Genomic DNA, 19,939 nt, shown 5'->3' on the forward strand with positions numbered 1-19,939 from the left:
CAAGGGAGGCTTGGAAGCTGGAAATAATGAATAGACCTTTTCAGTGGTGGCCCCACAGTTGTGGACTATTTTCCCTTTGGTGACTGCCTGGCATCAATACTGTCATCTTTTTGGCACCAAGTTAAGACTGCCTTCTGCTCCCAGGCATATTTTATTTATTTATATTGCGATTTATATCCTACCTTTTTTCTACAAAGGGCTCAAGGCAGCTTACATCATCTCTCCTCTTCCATCTTATCCCCACAACAACAAGGTAGGTTGTGAGGTAGGTTGGGCTGAGAGGCTGTGACTGGCCCAAAGTCACCCAGTTGGCTCCATGGCTGAGCGGGGACTAGAACCCAGATCCTCTGAGTCCCAGTCCCATGCTCTTAACCACTGCACCACACTGGCTCTCAATGGGGTATGATGATGGGGTATTAATGTCAGTTCAGGTCTAACATGTTATTGAAATTGTTTTGGACAGGTTTTTTTTACAAAATATAATTTTATGTTGTATCTGTTGTTTGCCATTTTTGTGAATTGTTGTGTATCACCCAGAGAACTGGGAATCATCTACTGGATAGGGTAGAAATAAATGGATGATGTTGTGTTTGTAAGTTTCTTCCAGGCATGTGGATTGCCATTGTGGGTACAGAATGCTGGACTAAAAGGGATGGTGATACAAAGGGTTATTCTTGTGCTCTTAAGTGTGTATACTAAGATTGCAAGCTTAAATTTAGAGACCCCAGGGAGGTAGTTGATGAATCCTGAAGAATTATGGCTTTTTTTTTAAGGTTAAAGGCAAGTGGCCAAAAAAGAAGGAGAACAATTTACCAGGGGCCAAGACCAGAAAACAGCCTTCCAAAGTCATTGGCTGCAACAAAGAAGACCATGGTGGGGATTGGGGGGGGGAGGCACCTAGCCACAGATCCCTGTAAAGAAGAAGCATGTCCATATATAGCCAATAGGGTATTATAAACGCCTTCCCATTACCTAACTGTACATACACAGGGGAACAAATTACACATGAAAATTTCAGACTGACAGCCAATTGTCTCTAAGCATATAATGAAGGCACCTTGTTGCAGTGGATTCAGATCTGGAAATTGCAGCACCTTGTTCTGGCTCTGCCAGTACATTCTAAATTCTGGACGGAATGGTCTTGCGCGCGTGTGCGTGTTTGTGTGTGTGTGTGTGTGGGGGGGGGTGTCTTCAGATTGTTGGGTACATTACTTCACTTACTTCCAAATGCGATGTACCAGCACTTCTGTGTTTGGAGACCCTTCTACCTGGGTTGCTGAACGGAGCTCTAGAGTCCTGCTTTGATGGCACAACTGCAGGTAGGCTGGGAGGTAGCAATGGCATTTCTGCAGTGCTGGCTAGAATTTTTATAAAATTGCATCACTATCAAATAGGTTGCAAGAAATTCTTAGGAAGAGGAGTATGTTAATTGGTGTGCAGGCATATGTTCAACATGACCTTTTTCTCGCTGTTACGTATCTATAGCAGGACTGCCTCCCACTGTGGCTTGGCACAAAGACAAATCCCAGGACCCCAAGACATCTCCACTCACCTGGAGAACATGCATCATTGTATACCTCTGTCTTTGTTCCCATGGCATCTATCACCCAAGTTTTGAGAGGTTCTACACTGATTCATGAAGGGGGGGATCTGGAACCTGCCTTCTGTAAAGGTTCTGTTGCAGAAGGTTCCTCTGCCTGATTCATGGGGCCCTTCTTCCCATTGCCACCACAGCTCACCCAAGTATTCAGAATCTCTTGACTCTCATTTTAGGGGAACTGGAGAAACTTCTGTGGGGAAAAAGAGTAGTGGGGAAGTCCTCTTGTCACATCCCAGTTGCTCATACAGTAGTCTGGATCATCCCTCCATCCCTGTTTTCACTTGGGAAATATTGGAAGATAGGTGACAATCTAGGCCAAGGTTATGTAGAAGATATATCTGCATTTTCAGGTAGATCTCTGGATGATCGGCGGTAAATTGATAACATTTCCAAATCACAGTAGGCTAGACTGGATATAACTGTGGAGGTATAACTGTGGAGGAGAGGAGCATTGTTTAATTACTTGTCACATACTTACAGAACTGAAGGTCATGATCCTTTGTATATTTAGATTGGAAAACAACTCAAAGCTCATTGGAGAATACTGGGAGCTGTAGGTCCATTTTTCCCCAAGTCTTAACACAGAGAGCCTAAAGATGCTGCAGTGCCTGAGAGAGAAGAATGCTGAAATGCTTTTCTTTCCAGTGAGACGACATGCTCTCTCTCTCTGCCCAGCTTCTCTATATTTTCTTTGGCAAAGGATTTCCACCAGACTCCCCTTACCAAAATTCCCTAGGCTAAAGATTAGGTTAGGACCAGATTGTGTGCAGGAGTTGTCAATAGAATGCAGCAGCTGGAAGTTCTCCTGCACAATCTCCACTAACAGACTGAAATGAAGTGGAGCAAACCTGAAGCATGATGGCAGGTCAGTGTTCCTGGAACTTGAGCAGAATTATTTCTCTCTGAGTTGTGCCTACAGCCATGAATTAAATCAGGGTGTGTGAGAGAGAATGGAGAAAAGGGTTGAGGGGTGAAATGAATGTTACCTAGATAAGAAGGAAGGAAGGAAGGAAGGAAATAAATAAATAAAGGGGCAATCATCTGCAATAATTCATTTCTGAATAAAGAACATCATCCCCTGATCCAGGCAGGCTATCAGAAAATAGTTGCTTGAAACAGGATAAAGAAGAAACAGAAAGTAATCTCTAACTTCTTTTGGTACATACACAAATATATAATTTTGTGCATATGTGTATATAGAGGGAAGTGGAAGAGAGAAGGAAACTGCTTTTATGCTTTTGGTGTCTAATCCATTCACATTCTGACAAACAGGTCTAAAACTTTTCACAGCTGAAAAAAATGAATCTACATTAAATAATGCCAAGTCTAAGAGGTTAATATAGGTGGAGGCATATAATAAACACATTAAAAAATTCTTCAAACTCTTGCCAGTTTATTCCTGTTCCAGAACCTCTAGACTCTCCAATTTCAATGTATTTTGCTTACTTGTCCAGATGAGAGAATGAATGCACTCACAGCACGCAACATGAATGGCATTTGGTATTAATCGCGACTTTAAATAGAGACAGCTTCTTCTTCTTTCCTCTCCTTAGTCTATATTTTAGGCAGGAATCAATCGTGCAATGGACAGATACCAGGCATCAATTTTCAGTTCCATTCTGTACTCCAACGCTTGTGTGTTTGCTTGATTCTTTTTAACGAATGCCGTGCCTGCAATCTTTTTCCGCTCGAAACACCAAGTTTTTTCTTCAACGCGTGCTGATCCCTCTTTAACATGCACAGATTTCGGTCAGAGCTAGTAAAAGCAACGAAGGCTCCTTCCTTGCAACGAAAATACTTTTTCATATATTTTAAGTATTTTGCCTACGATTTTGCAGACTTCCTAATACACGCAGGGCCAAGCTTGAGCCTCCCGTTTCCTTCTATAACCCTAACGCCAACCTTGTCTCACTGACGACTCTTTCAAAATTCCTTTGTTTTTAATTTTGCCTCGTGTGATTGAAATACATCCATTTCATGGGTTTCAGGGTCAGGCTATCCTTCATTATGGACGACGTATTTCCCATTATATTCTCTTAGAGGGATTTTTGTTGCAGAGAGGGGGCGTCTTAATTTTTACCCGTTTCCATTTTCCTTTGTGTTGTAAGCCAGATATTCTCCTGCCTCTTTAATTAGTATTAAAAAGTTTCAGGGTTTGGGTTTATTATTATTACTGCAAATAAAAATCCGTCATAGTCCTCCTCGAAGATCTCCGCAAACCACCTTGAAATGCACGGGTCAACTGTGTATGAACGGAGAAATCTAGCTTTGAACTTTATATTCAACATCTTTATATTCATGTCTGTTATATACCGTTTTTCATATTTTTATTATCTACGTTTTTTACTTTTGTTTTCAATTCTCCTATCTCCAAGCTGCTAGTAAAACCTCGATTTTGTTCTGACAATTCTCTAATTTCAGTACTCTTTTCACAGTACAATTAAAAAGTACATAACTACTCTGAAGTTAGTCGCACTGACTTTAACAGAGTAAGTATAGATAAGAGCGTTCACACTAAGGCTACACTTATGTTTTTCTGATCTCCAATTAATTCCTTGAAATTCATGAAATTCTTTTTTATATTGTGTTAAGTGATGACATATATATTGCTTATCATATTGTATTTATTCAGTATAATCTAATATTCTAATCTTATATGGAGACAAGATCCCATTAACGGATTTCTGCTATTGGGTGGTAGAAATTTATTTTATTATTATTACTACTACTACTACTACTACTACTACTACAATATTGCATTCATCTTCGGCATGTTCAGGATTTGGATGCAGCACATATTTTCATTTCATCTTGGTTTCAAATTCCTGGAACAGAATACAGCTGAACTTGATTTAAACAAATGTGTGTTACACCCATTTAGTGCAATCACGCACATCTACGGAGAAATATGTTGTTCATATTGCTGATTTTGACACACATGCCCGAGCGTGCTTCTCGCAGCAAGTAATCTCGCTGAGTGTGGCAACTACGTGCTCGTTTGTAAACAGGACTTCTTTATTTTACAGTGCTTAAATTGTTGTAAGCTCTCCTCAGCACTGCTTCTGATGGTGTATAATACCCTTTTAAAAGGAAGCAGGCCAGCAAACAAACAAACAGTTTGGAATCAGTATAAATTATAATAGCTATATTTCTGAAACTCATGATTTTTTTCTGGTAAAAGGCGACTTGTGCTGTGTACCTTGTGCTATGGTAAGTTCCTTCCCCACCCCAGTTTACAATATGCTGATATAGCTTAGGAGCCGTCCAGGCTGAGAATAAACACGTTTATGTAGCAGAAAGATCCCTTGAGAGTAACAGTATGATCTATGCATATCTACTCAGAGGTAAATTCCACTGTTCAAAGGGACTTATACTCGGGTAAAGGTAAGTGTAAGTAAGACAGGATTGCCTCTTAATAGGATACCAAGTTGCAAAATAGGATAGGATGCAAGGTACAAACTGCATCCTTTTCTATTATTTATTGACAATGTGAATTCTTATCTGGGCTAGAAATCTGTAGAAACCTGCAGGATCTACGCTGTGGATAATCTCTAAAATGGATAATGTGTAAGTGATGAGGGTCATGGTTGTATCTCTGCCCCTTGACACTCTCCTTCTTGGTAGGAAGCCCAGAGTGTAGAAATGAACTGTTGTTACTCAGTGGTGAAATATATTCTGAACACCCTTAAAGGTATTTTTACTGTCAGCATCAGGGATTAATTTATAGAGCTGAAAATCGGTTTCAGGGAACACAATTGAGGCAGAATGTCCAGGATATGACATGTTTCCAGTATAATAATCTTTTTAAAAAGATGTCTCATTTTCTGATGCAGGGGGAATCATCTCGTGACCAACAGTTGTCTAGGATAGAGGCAACAAGCCAAAATCATGTCCAGTTTAGAAAAGAAACTGGAAAGCCTGGAATAGAGGGGGCAGTATTTTGTTTTGCTTGGAGCATGTGTTGCAAATAGTTTCATAGAGAAACCACACAGTCTCCTGCCTTTCAGAATGGGAAACACTTTTACACATTGGAAACTGTGTGCAAGTGGAAAGAAAGGGTTAGCACATGATGGCAACCCATCACAGAGGGCCAAGCATCTATGACGGGTCTGACTGGGGGCTTATTTTGGTTGTTTTGCTCCCCCCCATCTCCTTGCCCCCTTTCCTCCTGTTGGTACCCCAAGGGACACCTCAAGGAAGAATGGGTCTCCTCTCTTTGACAGCAGTGCCCGAAGGTCTCCGATGCCCAAACAGGGCTCACCCTGAAGCACAACTAGGAGAATGGGGGAACTCATTGGGCACCCCTGCCTCCTGCTCCAGAGGAGACCTCTGGAACACGAGGTGGGCTCCCTGATCTACCTGAGCCGCTGCCCCATTCCAGGGCAGCCACCCAGAGCAGACAGCCAGCTCCTGCCTGGGAGCAAGCTGTCGGATGCGGGGAGATGCGGGGAGCCCTCTGCACAGAGCGGAGGGAGCATCACAGAGCAGGCGGACAGAGGCAGGAGGGGGCAAGCTGCGGCTGTCAGCCATGCTTTCTGGGCCAGCTTCCCGATTCTGGGGCTCGCCCCACCATAGGTTGTGTTGTCCAAGTTCCAATGACACAACAAACCACTGTGGTAGGGAGAAACCCTAGAACAGGCTGTTGGGTGTGTCTGTTTACTATCACAGGAAGTTACTACGGTCACTCATTGCAACATTACATTTATATCCCATTTATATCCTAAAGAGCTGCTCTGGAAAATTTCCCAGCCTGATGGAGCAGAAGTGGTGGGGCAGGAAGAGGGGAATGGAGAGGAGGAACCGCTTTCTCCTTTCTGCTCTGTGGAATATTTCCAGAAGTTTCTGTGAAGTTACACCATAGCATGCAATCAGTTTTATTGTTGTATAGGATTTATCACAAGCTACACTGGGAGGGTTTCTGCCCTTCAAATTAAAGAAACAATGTTTATTACATATTGCTGCTGTTGACTATTATTACAGTGGATGTTGAAGTGATGCTGCTGCCGTGTTTCTCTCCGGGCGACTGTCACTTGGTTCAGTGAAATCTCTGATAGACTGTGCTCTTAAATGGAAGTAAAGCTTAATTTCTTCAGTGAGGACTAAACAAGATTATTCCAGAGGTTTATTTGCACAGGTTCAGGGATGGTGGAGTCACAATGAGAAGATACTCTTCTAGAACCCAGTGCCAGCTCCAGATTATGGAGGGCGTTTGGGCAAGAACTCCTCCATGGGCCCCTCCTTCCCTCCTCCAGGAGGGAAGTTCTCCTGAGCACAGGTCCTGCTGAAATAAATGCGTGAACGGGAAAAGCCCCCTCTCATTTTGCTTTGAAAAGCAGCAATGGCTGAGTAGTATGGACTCCACTATGGAAGGCAGGGGAAATCTGCTCTTGATCCAAACACAATGCCCAGGAGGCAGGGCAATGCTCTTCTGCGGGCCTGAGTCATTTAATGGGATCTGCAGAAAAACATCTCAGTAAAGTGCATTCTAGATTTAGAAGTGAGCGGGGAAAAGATGAACACATTACCGCACTGTCCTACAGAGGAAGCCCCTTTTGAATGCTTTTGCCACATTAAATGGTTAACCACATGACATGGGGAGAGCCATTACACCTCACTGGGGATGCTGTGACAGCTGTCTAATAAGTGTCCAGTGTATGTCCACACACTACTCCAAACTATGGGAGGAGGTGCTGTCAGAGGGACAAAAGAAATGCCACATTTTCTGAGAGGTGCATTGAGAATTCAGGGGAAATGAGATAACCAACCTTGAAGAAATAGGCATCTGTGATGTGATGTCAATATTTGTATTGTTCAAAAACAATGTGCAAATCCAAGTAATTTGGGAAAGCTGTTTGGTTTGTGTTTGGTTTTTAGGTGGGTAGTCTTTTATTTTCGTTGCCTGTTTTTATTCCTTTTGATGCCTAAAGTAAGTTGCCTTAAGAAAATTTTGTACCTTAGCAGCTAACCTCAAACTTTAAAAAAAAAAATAGTCATTTTAGAGAAATAATAGTACATTGCACCAGTGCCAGTTTATGAAAAACATAGAACCCAGGGACTTTTTAGCCGGTTCAATAATTCAGGATCAATCACAAAAACCTCAATCTCAGAGAAAAAAAATCAAGAACAGAAATTCTTGACAGCTCCACCACCTTTTGTGGATCATTTGAATTAAGTTCACTTTGGTAGCCTCTGCATTAATACCAAGGAACAGCTATCAGATTGCCTTGCATACATGCAGGCCTAGCATTTTGTCCTGGCTCTTGGATGGTTTCATTGGATTATGTGTTTCTAACTCCACTTCAAAGGCATTTAAAGCTTAGGTGCTGGGCAGTATCCAGTGATGAGTCTGATAACACTTCTCAGTATTTATGGGAAAAAATTTAGTGCGGAAAATTTTCAATTGCTGGTAAAAGGTTTCTGATTTCTCATGGTTGGGTTACAAGAGTCCATTGTTCTTCTGCAATTCCTATTTAGGGTGCTTTAATAGGACTGAGCTTCAGGCAACAGTAACTGGGACAATCACTAATTACATTTCTAGATATTTATCTGATGTAATTTATATCACTGTTCAAAACAGAACATCAACTGTCAGGAAGATTGGCTTGGGCTTAAAGGTCACTGTAAATTGGTAGAAGGCCAGCTCTGCCATGAAGCATAATGAGATGGCTGCCTGAAGTAGGCTTTCTGCATTTCCAGTCTGGTGCTGCTGGGCCTCAGAGCAGATATCAAGATAAAATTATACATGCATGAGCTCTACATCTTGTGATATGATCACAATCTCGACATTTACAATGACCCTAGTTTTGTGCAGATGATGCTCATGGTTAGGTTCACCAGAGTGTATATAGAGAACAAGCCCATGCTTAGGCGGCTGCCCTAAACACTATACCTACCAATTCACTTCCCCTCTCATCCTGCACTACCACATTCTGTGCATCATTGTAGTTTGTCTCTAAACATTGATCACCTGTGGTTCCAGAAAGGTAAGGACCAAATGAAGGAGTTCAAACTGTGTTGTCTTGCAGTCTGTATCACAGTCAACCAGCTGCCACTGCAGCAGCAGAACAGGGTGGAAATGTTGGGCTAGAAGGATCCAGCCCAGATTTGGTACAGAAGGTAGACAAAAGACCTCAAGATCCTTCCTGGCCTACAATTCTGCAGTGAAATAAGTACATAAATGACACCATTGAATTACTCTTTTTCTTCCTTTAGTATCTGATTCATCCCAGCTTAAAACTTACGACATGGCAAAATAATAGGAATAAAGGCCAATGGAGCCCTTTATTTACAGACAAGATGAGACACTAATCATATGCGGTAAAAATTGTAAGACTTCAGGGCAGAGAACTTTACCGGAAGAGTTTCCACAATACATGCATCAAAGACAGACAGACAATGGCCTTTTGGTTTATCTCAGCAGGGAGGTTTTTTTATGCAAGGAAGAAAAGTAGTAAAGGCCCAGTCTATAATGTCTGATTCCCTACCCCCACCCTACTTCAAAACAGTAGAAGGTAAGCCATCCTAGGCTTTCAGTGCTACCTCCATCTTGTGGTTTAGTGGCACCAGAAGATGAAAATGCAACTCTCCAGCTTTTAAAGATGCCACAGCAACCTTATTTTACTGGAATGCACTCTTCCTCCACATGCCATCATTACTGGTTTTCCAGCCGCCACCTTTTTGTTGACTCAGAGCTTGTTGCAGATGATTCAGATCAGGATATGGCATCTTGTTCTAACTCTGCCATTAAATGTTAATCACTGGTAAGAGGAGTTAACTTTATTTCATATCCTGTTAAGGAAACAATCCAACTATCTTATCTTAAAATACTGTGGTAGCAGCCAAGTCAACTGAACTGGATCACAATGACTTTGGGCTGTGGTAGAGTCAAGATTGAGTTGGCCCAGAAAGTCACAGTGCTAGAAATCCAAGGCCTATTCAGTCAACATTTTACTCCTGGCTAACTGCTCTTGAACCATACTCCTGTTTTGTGCCAACCAAGAAACTTCTCTGATGTCAGATGAATACACTTTTGAATGACTGGTGCCAGTACATGGATAAATGAGAGTGTATGGAGTTGTAATGTGTGTGGCTGGGAAGACTATACACAGATACATGCATATATGAGCAGACAGATGGATATGGAGGGTATATGTGAATTAGATGTACATACGGTTTTGGACCCACCTACTGCTGGTGTGTCCCCTGCAAAAGATTACCCACAGGGGAATACAGCTTGCAGGCATTTTGCTAGTTGATAATAATGGAAGGGAAAGGACAAGGAGTTGCTTTCAAGAATTTGAAATAAGGGCAGAAACTTGCTTTTAAAGTAAGATTTCCAGGATGCCAAATGCTGTATCAAAAAGGATTTCCTGCATTTGAGTAGCAGCTGCTATACCTAAGCTGAGACAGTTTGCCTCATTGAGATTCCCAGACTGGCAATTCCGTACCTCTTACTCTGTCTGCTGCTTGTAATTTTCCAATCTGATTTATGGATATATAAATATTTAACATACACTGCCAATTGGTTGGAAGGCTATCAACAAGAACAATCTAGAAGGGGAGGCAGGCGAGTAGAGCAGTTCTGCCAATTTTGTGATCAAACCTCCCATTTTGCAATGGAAATAATCTATGCCCAGCAAGCAAAACTTGTATGTTTGATATACTGGAAACAGCATCTATGAGATAGAGATGGGATGCCCTGCACTTAAAAGTATGTATTTATTGTTACCATCTTTTCTACTTTGACTATTTCAGCTGTCATTATAAGCCGGTACTGCCAGGAAAACTCAATCCTGCCAGGAAGCCCTCTCTTCCAATAATCCTGACTATAAACTTTCCTTTAAAATAAGATAAACATGCAACTACAGTTTGCCTGAAATAGAGAAATCTATCCTAGGCAGTCCCTGCACTTCTTTCAAAGAAGCCCATATTTTACCCCAAGAATATGGCAGTCCATGTATCACTTGCAACCTTGCTAGGCCCATTCCCTCCATAACCCTCATCTTCTTTGCGCCAAAGAACAGTGATAATGAAACGAGGCAGGGTGGCAGAGGGGGCAAAGTCAATTAGAAGCAAAGATACATGACCACTGTGAAGATTACGGGAAGAAAAGTACAGGACTCTCAGTAAATAATATATAACCAGAGACACAGCATACACTACACAAATCTATACAGGACATTGTTTTATTCCATGGAGGAAACCAGATCCCTTCGTGTTGGAATCTTTTCCATCGTCAATCCTTTACTGAAATCTGTGAGCCGACTCTTCTTCGCAACTTCTCACTAGGTTTACTAATAAAAATTGCTTCAAAAATGTAAGGAATTTACAGCAAAGCTAGACTTGGCATGTGGACAATCAAGCCTCCTTCCCGTTTTTTTTTTCTTGTTAATGAAAAGTGGTCCAGGAATTTGCAATGGGGAATAGGACTGAGGGGGGGAGGGGTGCTTAATTCCAGGGGTTTGCAAAATAAATTACCCCTCTCAAGCCTTTTTCACCATGAGGGAAAAATTAGGGACGCCATACCTTTAACATCATAGGTGGAAAAGCAGCTAGGTGAGATTTTGGCAGACCAAAGCACTGAAGGGGTTAAGCAGCTCCTTCTACCCCATCCTTTTGCTCCCTTTCATAGCCTCCATGGCTGCGTTTAACAGCAACAACAACAAAATCTCAGGGGACATGCAACTGAGTGTTTGGTCCCTCGGATTCCACGTGCAAAACACAGTGCGTGCTCCATCCTCCTCTGCAGATCTAGAGAACGGTATGATTGGAAGTGGTATATAAGTCTAACCCTCTAGGGTCTGAAATTCATGCAGCAGCCATCTTCTTAGGAATTTCTGAAAGAGGATTTTTCAGTTTGTAAAGTACCTGCAACATACTTCCACAAGCAAGAGGAAATCAGGAGCTTCAACTCGCTTGAAATCCACTTGCTTTAAACATACCTAATCTCTTTACAAGTCATTTTTCACTGGCTGTAAAGGAAGGCACCTTTACATAACAGCCTACTGGGGATGGATATAGTTGAACAGTTCAATATGTCTCTTAACCGAAAATAACATCTTTTCGAGAAACCAGCCTGGCTTTGTGAATGATTCACTCAAACCCTGGAAGAAGGAAGCAAAAGAAAATGGTATGATAAGGAAGCACAAATGGTAGAAGCAATGACTCCAAATATTTGACCCAAAAGATCACTAACAGACTATTCCTTTCCTAGACTTACACTTTGGCTTTCCATCTGGGAAACCCAACAGGTGGCTTGCTATGAAAAATAATAATACAGTGCAGAAATCTCTGGATCTTGACAATTACAGCTATTGTTGCATGCGTCTTCTTGTGCAAAGGCGGTGCTTGAATAAATAGTGGCCAAGCAACTCTAGGCACCCTTGGATGATACGGATTATTTGGGTCTCTTTCAATCAGGCTTCAGCAGAGAAGCTGTCCTGGTCATTCCGATAACTTACGCCAAATGTAGGGCAAGGGATAGTGAGCTAATTATGCTGAACTTGTTGGCAGCTTTCAATGCCATTAACCAAGGTATCTTTGCCCATAAGTTGTCTGGGTTGGGGCTGACGGTATTGTGTTTCAATGGCAGCACTACAACTTGGGGGGCTGGTTCCTGATGGCACTGCTGCAGGATCACTGCTCTTATGCTGTGGGGCCCTGCCGGGTTCCAACCTGTCTCCTTTTTTTAACATCTACTTGAAACTGCTGAGTGAGTTTATCCTGGAATTTGGAATTACTCACACTGGTATGTTGATGACACTCAACTTCTACACTCTTTTACGTCTGATTCAGATGAAGCTGTAGCAGTGCTACATTTGTATCTTGGGTCAATAATGGAGTAGAGAAGAGCTAATAAACAGAGGCTCAGTCCTGACAAGATGGAAGCACTTCTGGCGGGTGGTTTCTTTGTTTAACCTGGTATGATGAGCTCCACTCTCCCTAAAGGGCCATGTTGACAGTCTGGGGGTGCTGCTCAGTGATTCTCCTTTGGTACTAGAGACCCAGATGATGTGCATGGCATGAAGTGTCTTCCAACAACTGAGGCTAGTGCTCCTGTTGTGCTCCTCGTGGACAAAGATAGCCTGGCTAGTTATCCATGTTCTAGTAACCTCCAGATTATGTTGTTACAATGTGCTGTGCATGGGAATGCCCTTGAAGATCGCTCAGGAATGGCAGCTTGTTCAAATTACAACTGCTAGGCCATTAACGGGGACTGATTACTGGGACATTTCTGGTTTGATACATGATTGTGCTCAGACTTTTCTAGTTAATGGTGCTAAAGTTTTTTCCTACAGCCCTACATGTTTGGGGGATCTGAATACCTACTTCCACATCAACCTGCCTGCATGCAGAGGTAATATTTGAATGACTTCATGCTAGTATGCCCACTATTAGAAGTGAGCAAAAGAAGATATTCTTGGTTGTGGCTCCCCTCCTGTGGAATGCTTTCCCCAGTGAAGCTTGCCTGCTGCCCAATTTGATGACTCCTGGCCACAGGCAAAAACCTTTTATTTTCCCAGGCTTTTAACCTCAGATGTGCCTGTTTAAATGCTGCAATTTTAGCTGTTTTTTATGGTTATGTTGTGGATGTTTTACAGCTGCATCAGGCAGTGCAATTCTGCTAGGTTACACTGCCTGATACAGCTGCTTAGCCATAGGATTTTTTTTTTGGAGACCCAGGTAAGTAATAGAAAAAGCACTCCACCTCATAGCTGGGTCTCCAAGCTTCGAATATCCTCCCCTGCCTTTCAGCCAGCACAGAAAGAAGTGATCTCAGAGACTAGGTTCAGTAGGCATTCCAGGTGGTGGAGAGGAGAGGTCACCATGATACAAAGTTACCTGGTGTCCTTCCTTCATGCTTCAGGATGCAACATTTGGATGGCCGAAACTGGCTGCTTAAATATTTTCTATGGCAGGAGGAGGATGGAAGCAACTTTCACCTCCGCATGCATTTCACCCTGCACTGGATGAATGTAATCCTCCAAGTGTGGAGGGTTACAGGCATCCAGATGGGGCTGCACCCTGTATCAGCCTAGAAACAGTGACAGGCAAAAAGGAAATGCATTAAAAATATACATTCTAAGACAAAACAAATATTTCTGTAGGGCAAGAATAGTCCTTGTTTCAATGTTTTCTCAACTCTTTTTTTCTCAACTCTAGGAAAGTAACATTTCTATTTCTTTTCCTATTTTATTTGCAACTTTACCTAGCAGATTCTAAGGATCGTGGTGGTGCCCACCATACTAACAGTAAACAATATTCAGAAACTCAGTCTGAGCAGTATTTGCCAGGGAGCATGTAACTATGTTAGAAGATGTTCCATGTAATGGTCTCTTCCACAGTAGGGCCCTTAATATCGGTGAGCCATTGCTTTTCCATGATAAGTTGAAAGTGGAATTAAAATGGTGGTTCCAGGGGAAATGTTATATATAGTCTTACATTTTCCCATTCAAATCCTGAAATGTCTGCTCTTATCAGCAAGAAGCTACTGTATGTGCTTCTATGATGCTGTTAAGTTCCTTTGAGAAAAAGGCAAGACATTGATTTGACAATATGTGAATAAAAGTATTTGTACTCAGAAGTAAGTTCTTTTCCAGCTTTTTTCTGCAACTGGCCATTTAATTAGTAACAGTTGCCTTCTTGTCCTGTTTTATAGTAGTTTCTGCCACTTTAATCCATTATTTCCTGCTTATTATGGAAATGGACTTTTAATAGTCCATTCCGGTCACAGGCTTTCATGACTGGTATATTTTTTTGTAGCAAAAGCAAATGTGTAATAACTTTTTCCTTTATTTGCTCTGATCACACTTGCACAGGTAGCCTGTGATTTAAGGCCTGCCCACACACCGTATTCTTCACCATTGCAAAGAACAGAAACTGACTAATTATGGACCAGACTAGGATAGAAAGCAACTGATTAGTGTCAGTGGGTGAGAAACAAAAGCACTTCAAGAAAAAGTGGCAAAGAAGAATATTAAAAAGACAGATAGACCAGGAAACTTCAATAGTTTGGATGGTACTACAATTGAATTTTAACTCAAAAATCAGCACAGACCAGATTTAAAAAAAAAAAAATGGAGGGCACCATGAAAAATATTGGAATAAACAGGTTGGTCACAATAGCTCTATTCCCTCTAAAAAGAGAGTGAGCAAATAATGCCTATTTCAGATTAGCTGAAGGATCACCTACTCTCACATCAGTATTTTAGACTAGAACAGAAGCAATTTTCAATTCAGAACATTTACATCCTGAACTTTGGTATCCATATACAGATGGGAATGTTCCAAACCTTCCAAAGCCAAGCACAGAATTTGGCCCAGCAAGGAACCTCAATTTTATTTCTAGATCTAGGTCACCATTGTCCTTGAAGAATAAGTTTTAGCAAATATAGGCAAAGGCATGTAAATTTGTTTAAAGTTCACAATGTCCTCTTGCCTTAAAGTCACAACTCCCACGCAGCCCCTAAAACTTTCAGCCCCTTCCATTCATAGAAGACCTGACAACCACCCATGTTTGTTACCTGTTCACAGGACTGTCTCCCAGTGTTTGGTCACTGGCTCTTTTGGACTGGTTGTTCATCTGTGAAATCACCAATAGGCCTTGCAAACTCTGCTGCTGAACTACTGGCTTTGGCATAGCAAGGTGGGCATTGTAGTACTTTGCTGACCTCCTGCTAGGAACGCTCCTGCTGCCGAGGATTTCTCTTGGGAGAGAAGCACTTTCTGCATAATACAAAAAACAAAACAAAATTGTACTGCGATGGAGCATGCCCAGCAGACCATTTTTCCTGGATCAGAAAGAGAATGAGAATGCCACTATAGATTACCAAATCACCTGAGTGCCTGAAGTAGAGGAATCTCCTAAAATTCATCTCAGAGCCATTACTGGACAGCAGCGAAAAACAAAAGATCCTTCTGTAATCTTAGGCTGGGAATGGCAATGGGGAGGGACCAGAGGAGACATCTACTGGAGAGAGAAAATGAGGAGGGAGGATTTCTCTTCCAGCGCCAGGAAAAATTGCTCAAGGTTTCTCCGGTGTAGTTTCTCCCCATACTTTGCCATAGACATAGTGGGTCTTCAAGGAACCAGATAGGCAGCTTGTACAGGGCAATGCTAGCTGAACTGTATAGTTCCCTTTTTGTTTGTCCTTTGCCACCAATCAGCCACTCTGTACTGTTTATTTTTTGTGCTCAGAATCTGACCATATTTTCTCCGGTTCTGTACTTTTCCTGAATCCTTAAGAAATCATTTGCCCCAGGACTGTGTACCTTGGGAGTGAAAGTAGAGAGGCTCACAAGAGGATGCCACATTTTTGTGTCAGGTTATTGCCATTTCAATGCCTAGGTTACACACAGAGTGCTCAGTAAAACCTGTAATCTAGTTGTGATCCCGTAAGGACACAGCAGGATGCAGAGAAGCTCCACACAAGGGACTGCAGTGGGATCCTCGGCCAGCTATTCCCAAGGCACCAAGAGCATTTCAGAAGTGAGTCTGGGGAGGTTTCTCTTTTGGTGGTGGCGGGAGATCCCAGTTTTGGCAATACTGCATCAGGCCTGCTGCCCTGAGAGAGGGTTGCCTGCAGGTGCCTGCTCATCACTCCTCCATTCCTGGGCAGGTCTCTCAGTGCTTAATTATACCAAACCTCTAGCCTCCTGCTAAGTATTTTTCATATATTTTTCAGTCAATATTGGTACTATGCTCCAGGGCTTTTGGTCAGCTCTCTAAATCTTTCTTTTACTGTCTGATGAAATTAAACCCATGCGTTATATTGTTTATATATTCCTACTAGTTTGGAAGAATTTAAGTTATTTTTGAAACCAATATTATGTGTCTGAAAATATCTTCATGGATATCTTCATGGATGGCCTGGGTAACCCAGGAGCAGGGTTCTCTTAAAAAAAAGAAAGAATCTCCAGATATCATAAGGATACAGGAATCCTATTAGAAATCGCAAAACATTAAAGCCATTAATACCTGCAACACAAGGTGAGTAGTATATGGCCTTTGACATCTCTAGGGCTAGAGAAGTGGGATTTTGGCTTGCTCATAAACAACTTTGTGACGAAAGATCAGCTGACAGATGACCTAAATGCTAGGTATATCTTCTTTGAAGGATCGATGCAAGATTTTGAAAAAAATCCCAGGGTCACTGCTCAGTCCTAATAATGGTCAAAGGCAGTTTTTACAAACACAAGTGCTTGCACGATTTGCAAAGGACATTATACTTACAGGAGGTGATTTATACTGGATTAATTAAAGTACGAAGGATAGGAGATGTAACCTTAAGAAAACATCAACATGTGTAGACTTTAAATAATATTTTAAATACAACTGACTTATTTACGTCTGGTGAGAAAAAATGCTACGGACTTAAATTACACATTTTTCTCACATGGGTATAATACACATACCCAAATTGACTACTGACTATGATCAAAAAGCTTCACAAGTCAAATTCTCTTCCTCTCAGACATGCTGTCCAACTCCCTCCTGACCATGCGCCTGCCTTTGTTACAATACATACAAGTATCCTCTTCTGAAATCTATACCATGGAACCTGTCCCAAATGTATTACTTTGCAAACATACAGTGAATAAAATGAAGGAGAAATGACACTGAAGACCTTCCTGAAGCCCTAATGTGGGACTCAATTGTGGAACTCAAGGCCATCTGATAACTGAATATGCTCACCTTGAAAGATCAAGACAGGGCTCCAAAATCAGACTTCAAACATTTTTAAACCCTTGAAAACATTCACAAACAATCAGACAGTAAAATGATATACTACATAGAAAACTATTAGAAATAAGAACAGAAATGGCAAATTTAGAAACTGGGGAAAGTGCAAATGCAGTGCCATTCACAAATAAAAAAATATGATAAGTGCAGTGATAAAAGTTCAAGAATTTTGGCTTTTAAACATAAAAAGAAACCCCATTGACTATAATTACAAGTTTGTTACAACATACTGGTGAGTAATTACACAGAACAAAAAATGTGGGAGAAAAAATTCAGGCCTTCTTTTCAGATCTATATAAAGCTAAAATGATAGGAAGCACACAAACTGACACTTGAGCAAAGTAAAATTAAACATTCTTGACACAAAACAACAATATTTAATAGATCAAGTATCTACTGAATAAATAGAATAGAACCAAAACCTATTTTAAAAAAGCCAAAATCTTAAAAGGCTCTGGGCCAGAATGCCTTTATATCACAGTTTTGTACAGTGCTTTTTTTGTAAGAAAAAAGGTGCCGCCGACCTGCTACACTCAACAGGGCGATTCAAATCCACATGGACCAAACATCAAATTTTCAAAAGTTACTTTTAAAACTTGGAAAATCTGTCAAAAAAAGGTGCCGGAACTCCATTCCGGTGCATTCTATGACAAAAAAAGCACTGGTTTTGTAAATCTTTATAGTTGAGCTCCAAAGAAAGAATGCTTTTCAACTCTATATTAAAAGGCAATGCAAAACTGAACAGTTGGAAGGAATCTTGTCTAGTTATCATCTTAAAACCCAGAAAAGATCCAATGCTAGTGGACACATTTAAGTCCATAGTGCTCATAAAACAAGATGCAAAAATGTTCAATATCATCTTAGCCTGGTTCTATTAACAACTAGAATAATGAAGATCAAGCGGAAAGTATTAGACACAGACACATAGCTAACCCAGTTGGACAACCATTGAATACAACTTAGCAGTTTCTTTGCTCATGAAAAAAGGACAAAGATAGCCATCAGATTCCAACAAGCATTGAACAAGATGAGGCAGGATTTCTGATACGCCTTGAGGGAGAAAATGTTATTTCCAAAGAAAATTATGCTGGTTTTAAAACACACATGTATGATCAGACTGAATGGATGGAATAAACCCAAGTTCAGTATAGCAAGGGATACAAGGCAATAATGCTTGTTTTCACCCCTGCTTTTTACTCTCTCCATGGAGCGTATGGCTCACAAAATTCAACAACATAATTTAATATAGGGAGTGAAGTCTGCTGGATCTGTTCACAAAATAAACCTCTTCGCAGATGATGTTGCTTGGATACTATGGAACCTAAAACATTATTGTTTATTCTTAAATAAATTATGGAACATGAAGGAGTGTCATGGCTAGAAATCAATCATAAAAAGTAAAGAATGTTGATCATTAATCTTGTCTCCTCAGACCAACTTTATTTACATCAACCCATCTAAAATTAGTTCATGTTCTAAACATATAAATTACCTTGTGGTTACAAAAATAGAAACAGCTAAAGAAAATGAAATTTCATGCTTTAATAAAATCTATTAGATCTGATATTAAGAAACAGAATAACCTACAAACATTCTGCTTGGGTAGAGCAACACTGCTCTACCCAAGAAAATGATTATCTTATCTCTTCTGAATTTTCTATTCTAGTCCCTCCCAATATGCAGTTTCAAAATTATTTTTTTAAAAATTGGTAGAACACACTTAACTTCACACAACAAAATACATGGACAAACCTCAAGAATGACACTGTCTACAAACCAACATGCCTGGAAGCATTTGGAATACTGAATCTAATACGGTACCATTATGCGGCACCTATACATAATACATTACTAATAACGAAGCAATGCATATGAGTCTACTTAGAACTCTTAATAGAAATTATGCGGCTCCATTTGTTCCTAACACATCAACTGACTCTTCTTAAAAATGTCCTGAATCCCTTTGCATTGGAGGATTTATGGATCTGGACTACCCACCTATCTAGCTACTTACTTTCTTTTGCCATCATCCTCCATTTTACAATAAAAGCAGGGAAGAACAATTTGAGAACTGTAAGAAAAGAACTGTACATGGTCTGAGATCTCTATAAAGATATGAAACCCATTACAGAACCACAACTGAAATAGAAATTGGGAAATGTTGAAGTTGACTAGCTTCATCAAGTGATACATTGTACCTACAATGCCACTTTTATCTCATGTCACTGGATTTCATGTTAAGATATGAACAAACAACAATATTCAGTAATCATAACTCTGCAAAACCTGATGTATCACTGTTACTTACCTTCATTTGGAAGTTGTATACATGAAATATTTGGGAGGTGTTGCTAATATATACATTAGATATTTTATATACTTGCATTTTTCTAATTTTACTTGAAAATGTAAACATTTAAAAAATAAAAATGAGGGTGACAATACCTTCTGGTAAGAACCAGAAACATTCAAGGCTACCAATCCACAGCTGAAAGCAAGATCAACATGATTGCAAAGCTGACTCTTCCCCACTACTGATGGGCTATGAACCTGGAATTGGTTTATATTTTTTAAGATATTTTGATTCTGGTGGAGTA

General features: G+C 40.7%; 1 protein-coding gene across 1 annotated transcript in view; it reads right to left on the bottom strand.

Moving 5' to 3' along the window:
- Positions 1-11,326: 11,326 nt before the first annotated feature.
- The window catches only part of TTLL6 (tubulin tyrosine ligase like 6), a 31,593-nt gene continuing 22,980 nt past the window's right edge, over positions 11,327-19,939 (bottom strand). Inside the window, exons 13-14 of the mRNA XM_044444656.1 lie at positions 15,124-15,325; positions 11,327-11,703 (exon numbers count right to left, since the gene is read on the bottom strand). Of these exons, the coding sequence (XP_044300591.1) occupies positions 11,697-11,703; positions 15,124-15,325 (209 nt within the window). The 3' untranslated portion in view covers positions 11,327-11,696. The remainder of the gene's footprint in view (positions 11,704-15,123; positions 15,326-19,939) is intronic.

Source organism: Varanus komodoensis, unplaced genomic scaffold, assembly GCF_004798865.1.
Source record: "Varanus komodoensis strain SLA01 unplaced genomic scaffold, ASM479886v1 scaffold45, whole genome shotgun sequence".
Classification (NCBI taxonomy): domain Eukaryota; kingdom Metazoa; phylum Chordata; class Lepidosauria; order Squamata; family Varanidae; genus Varanus; species Varanus komodoensis.